The following is a 5,842-nucleotide window of genomic DNA, read 5'->3' on the forward strand; positions in this document are numbered from 1 at the left end:
TCTCATGCCTATATACGCCATTATGTTCTTTGTATGATTAATAATTATTTGATTGAATAAGTCTAAGGTATTTTTTAACCGATGTGCTAAGGTTTTTTAGTAAACAGTATTATACATTTTATTATTTTACATCAAGAATGGCAGTAAATGTTGGGATGTGCAAAGACCTGCCATGACTGGGAGCCTCCTCCATCATTCCCATCAGGCTTTGCACCAGTCCTATGTCACTGGGACATACAATATGCCCTTCACAAGTATTCACAGGTTGAATCACCTATACAGTATTATGTGTTAACACATTTCATAATGAAACACTTGTACTTTATGTACACACTCATACAGACCCCTCTATGGATGTAGTGGGGTTTATATTAGACTCTCGTAAATGTATATGTCAAATAGAATAAGTTCATAATCTTTCTCTGTATTGATTGTTTTTTTGCCAAAAATAAATCATGACTGTTGTCTTGAGTTGTCTTGAAGATTTTCTGAATGATCACGAAGGAGAGAAAGAGAGAAAGGTGAAAAGAAGAGAGGAGAGAGTAAAGACATTTTACCCCAAGAAGAATAGAGAGAAAGAAAAGAGAAGTTGAGAAAGCTGTTGGGGAGAGAATGCCTTCAGAGGGAGGACTCGTACTGCAGGAGTTCATAAAGTAGTGGACCGTCCCTATACCTGATGCCCACTGCATTTGGGCTTATGTACTGCAGCACATTTATGGTCCTGCGCAGGCGCCGATCCACAAAGTGTGCGTCCCAGGCTGGGTATCGCTTTCTGGGCATGTCTATCTTGATCAGAGGCCCCTCAGGGTGTATGGGCCGACCGGCTGCATCTACAGGCTCAGTGGACCGCACCTGGAACACAGGAAGGCAGGTGTCTGTGGGTGTTTCATCTGACTCCACGTAATCCCCCACCAGGCCTCGCGTGGGTGTGGCCTGGGAACCCCGAGGGCCAGGGGTGGGTGCCATGGGCTCCGCCTCAGGGGGCAGTGGAAGGCCCCACAGCAGCTCAGCACAGCAGGAGCTGGCCAGCACCCTCAGCCGAGGACCCATGGGATGGAGCACCCCATAGTAGAGAACCATGCAGGCCACACCTGAGGCAAAGCACAGGAAGACGCCACAGAGGGCGGAGGAGGCATAGGCGTCGGTGGTGGCCGGGTCACGGTAGGCATACCAAAGGGAGCTCAGGATGGCATTCTCCAGCAGCACCACTGTGTAATAGGCCACCATTCTGTAACGGGCCCGACCCTCTCGCACGTTGAACCAGCAGAAGACATAGACCACGCCGACCACCATGTTGAACAGTACCTCCTCCCACTTGGACATACAGAAGTCGGTGCCACCATGGATGACCCAGAAGGCCATGGCGCACCAATGGAGCACCACGAAAATTCCAAAGTAGATGTGGAAAACAGAGGCAAAGAGGGCAAAAGAGAGCACCCGTGAGGAAATGGTGAAGAGGCGCCAGAACAGGTGCACGAGGGCACCCCTGTAACTCATGCTCTTTTTGTCGTCACGAGAGTCGCGCAGGAGCTTGTGATAAGAGGCTAACACCCAGGCCAGGGACAAGAGGGAGGCCATGGCAGATACACCTGGAGATATGAAAAGAGAGAGAGAGAAGGGGGGGGGGGTAAGAAGTAGAATTCAAGCATGAAATTAATAGTGTTAAAAAGTGTTTAAATAGAGCAAATGAAATTATAGTTTTGAATATTAATAGTTAAGAAAATAAAGAAGAACTGAAAGATTGAAGAACTGAATGATGCTGTTTTTCTCTGAAGAAAATGTAACGCATACAAACATGTAAGACGTTTCCCTAAATATAGATTTTTATTATTATTGTGCCAATGGATGACAAGTTCATTTAGTTAATACAAGATAAATGTTGTTTTATTTACAATTTTAATCAGAACAATCCCTGTATGTGCATGAAAAGCACATTGTATAATAATCCAAATATTTTAGGCACATATGTATGTCGAAAAAGTGAAGAATAACGCGAGAAGTTGCACAAACTTACAGTACATTACAAAAATCGAATAAAAACAAAGGTCATGACACAAGACTGGCCCCATCTAGATCAAAACTACTCATGACACTGAAACTGGAGGGTTACTAGTACGGAGCCCAGGGGGACCTCTTACACTGCAACCGTTCGACCCTGTTGCTCTGGATCATGATGCAGAGCTGCAGCACCAGCTGTGGAGCGCTTTCTAGAAAGGTCTCCAGTAGCCTCAGCATGTTGACATCAGCATATTCGTACATCATGGCCCAGTAGAAACGTCGCTGGTTCTCCTTTTGCCGGTGACTCTGTATGCCAAGATACATGGTTCGGATGTACCTGGAAAACAGAAGGCATCAATGGTTAGATTGAAATTAACTGGTGTTTTACTTTGTGCCCGCTCTCAAAAAAGCCCCAATCCCACAAGACTGTAACCTGCAATGTCATCGGGAGTGATAACACGACAACGACATCCAGACAGAGGAAGAGGAAAAGAAACAAATATGTGTCAACATTTTAACGCTTTAAGATGTAAAACAATGAATAAAGCCACCACCTCTGCTCTGTACTTCATATCAAACTGGCAGATGATCCCAAAATCTACCACAATATAACTTATAGCACACACTGCTACCCTGGGCACAAAGCAAGTTTTAGCACAACTTTCTAGCTTTGCAGACACATAGTAACTGGTTTGTGTAAAACAAAGACGAGAAGCAAAAAAACCCCTGTTGTTTTGTTCTACTGCGTGTAGGCTTCCGGGGGAAAAAAATAGTAATAATTCACACCTGCAAAGGTACGGCATGGCAACAGCAGATAAAACTGGGGGAGTGTGTCTTTATAACCGCTCGTGATTAAATGACTTCACAATCTTCATTAAGGCCGTTGAATATAGCCTCTAAGTGCGTCATGTGGCCACATTATTAACGGCAGGGATGACCATTATACTAATGTGCTGGTGTTTGGATGTGTCTTTAGCATTGCTAGACAGAGTCTAGGTAGCAGACCAGAGCAGTGGCAGCTAATTAAATCAAAGCTCAGATGTGGTGGCTAATTTTGGCTGCAATTCATAGGTGCGCCACTACTTCTCACGCAGACGAGATGTTGAGGCTCCTGTACCGCTGGGTGAAATGTAATATGCAGCTTAGGGCTGTGATATGGTTAATTAAGATCATAATCATCTGTCTAAGGGTGGAGGGGGTGAAATTTTGTGTCGCAATCAGAGCCACAGACCAGTGTGTGCAGAAGTTGACAAGAGAACGACAACAACAAAAAAGCTGAAGCTCTGGATAGAGTCCAGAGCTTCAGCCTTTTGTTGCTGTTGTTGTCCCTGCACGCTGTTGAAAATGCACTTTAAAAAACATGTTAAACCCTCCAAAGACAGAAGAAACAAGAGCAAAGAGGCAACGGGAGTATGGTGGAGGCACAGAGTGTAATTCATCTTTTCCAAGTCAGTACAAACCTCACATCCTCTTTATGCGTAACCGAACTCTGCCTGTTGAGAGGACTATCACTAAAGCAATCCAGCTAGTAATTAGGGGTTTATAGCTCGCTCAACATTAAGTTCAACCAAAACATTTGGGATGCAGGCCGCAGGGCCTATCAGCCTGAGCTGGCAGAGTGACCGAATAAATCCACCGCTCGATGTGAAAGCAGTCAACCAGGGAAAATCGAGCAGTGGGACAGAAATGGACTCAACAATGGAACCTACCGAAAACAAACCGAGACCAAAGACACTTATTCAGTGCAGAAAAAGGCATAAAAACACGACAACAGTATCAGATGAAGTGGAGTCCAGGATGTTTCATTCTTTGAAATGTTTGTTTACTTTGGCATTAACCAGTTCCCTTCCTCTGGACGGGAATGACTTGCTGGATTTAATCCAGTTAAATTTAACTGGATTAGACGTCACTATGCCTATTGGGAAATTGCAGTTTTGCAGTAGCAGATATGTAGACACAAGTTCTTTGTGTAATGATATATACAAAGAAGCTACACTACTCTGTAAAGGTGGGGAAAAGTGCAAAAAAATGAGTGCAGAGATATAAGCACATGTGGTATATTAGGAAATTATACAGGAAATAAATTGTACAAACTCCGTAATCAGGTGGAAAAGTGTTGCCGTATGAAATGGGCATCTTAAAAGCTGGGCAAAAATGAAGATGGGCCAATTTATGTACAGTACAAACCGTAGAGACACACACACTCACACTCACACACATGTGCATGGATGCTAGAACTGGAACAGTATGATTTGCGTCACCTGCTGCTGGTGGGATTCCACTCTCTCTTTCTCTCAAAGCAGCTTGTAGTGTTGGACCAAAATGCAGACACAGAGGCAGATAGAAGAGTCTTTACTTGAGACTTCATCATCTTAGGACTTATTGTTCATCCTAATTATTTGTTTATTTCGATCTTTCAATTCTAGTCTATCAATCAGCATTATGCCAAATTGGAGTTGTAGATTGTGCGGAAAGCTTAGAGTTTGGAAAAAGGTTAAAACTTGACGTCAACAGTGACAGGGCACAAAGCACAAACTCTGCCATTACCTGCTTCCTGTTATCAATTGACTTGCGCAACTTGAAAACAGTTCCAAAAATCGATAAACCGAATTCCATTCGAGAAACAAAAACAGAAACAGATCGGTCATCCAAGTTGCTGAAATCATACCAAAGTCACACAGCAGCTAAAATCATCCAAGTTTGAAAGGCCCGCTGTGAACGCAGGCTGTGATGGGGACGATTTTTTATTATTCTGTTGGATCATTTTCCCAACAGAGAAATGGTATTATCACTGGATGTCCGTAACTGGGTTAGGCTGATGTGACATTTGCGGTCTATCAGCTTCCCTAAAACCACAAGCAGCGTTCCACCACTGGCCTGTGCTGTAAATAGAGTAGACACAGCTTGTCCATAGAAAACCTGCGACTGCAGTTGAAGCCAGCTTCGGTTGTGAATGGCTGCTTTCATGATAACATTTCTGCATTTTAGGACATGTTTACTGCCACATCGTTACATGCCAGGAGCTGCCTTCAGCAAATGAGTTTCGCCGCTGTGTTTTAAGCAAATCACATTCCATTTCGCTCAAAAGCAGCTCCCTGTTGTGAACCTGTTGTGAATCAGCTTCCGCTTTGTTGATTTCACCCAAATGTTCAACGTCACATGCCTCACTAATACACCAAACTGAATATAAATCCACTGGGGCAATATCCGTTGAGAAAGGACCTTGACCTTTGTCAAATTTCTGAGTTTGCGTTTAGGTTTACCATTGATTGTCTAAGCTGCTTTCACACATAAACTCCGGACATGATTATCCGGACATTGTCCGGAGTTGCCCTTTCACACATGTAGCACATAACCGGAGATTGTCTGTGTCAGATGCACTTAAACCTACTGGAAATGCTTTGGTTTGGAAGAGGGGCGGAGCCTGGGTAGAGCGTGCAGGAGGAAGGACCTGATGCAATGACGCTGCAGAGTTTTAGCACACCCAAGATGGCCGACGAGGCTACCAACTTATCAGTAACTGTGACTTTTTTTTGAGTTTATACTCCATGTATTTGGACATATCCGCGATATAAACTCAACAATGGAAAGGAATAAAGGAAATCAAAGGAATCACCTGCTCTGTTTACACATACCGCTCAATCGGACATTACACAGACTTTGTACGAGGCTGCTGGCTGGGTAAAGTCTGGTTAATGTCCGGTGTAACTGATTCGGACATTTGCGTTCACACAAACAGCTCCTCCTGGAAGCTGTATGTGTGTAATGATAACGTTTCTGCAATGATCATTTCAGGGTTGCAGTGCATGTGTGAAAACAGCTTTTGAGGAAAAGTGCCACTGCA

The 5,842-nt window shown here is 44.0% G+C and overlaps 1 protein-coding gene across 1 annotated transcript in view; it reads right to left on the minus strand.

The window, feature by feature from the left end:
* Nucleotides 1-618: 618 nt before the first annotated feature.
* Nucleotides 619-5,842, minus strand: part of xkr6b (XK, Kell blood group complex subunit-related family, member 6b) — a gene marked incomplete at both ends in the record, with an annotated part of 46,700 nt that continues 41,476 nt past the window's right edge. The window contains 2 exons of the mRNA XM_080020559.1: nt 619-1,589; nt 2,139-2,335. Coding sequence (XP_079876685.1) covers nt 619-1,589; nt 2,139-2,335 — 1,168 coding nt within the window. The remainder of the gene's footprint in view (nt 1,590-2,138; nt 2,336-5,842) is intronic.

The sequence above is a fragment of the Zeus faber genome (genome assembly GCF_960531495.2).
Source record: "Zeus faber genome assembly, chromosome: 2".
Classification (NCBI taxonomy): Eukaryota; Metazoa; Chordata; class Actinopteri; order Zeiformes; family Zeidae; genus Zeus; species Zeus faber.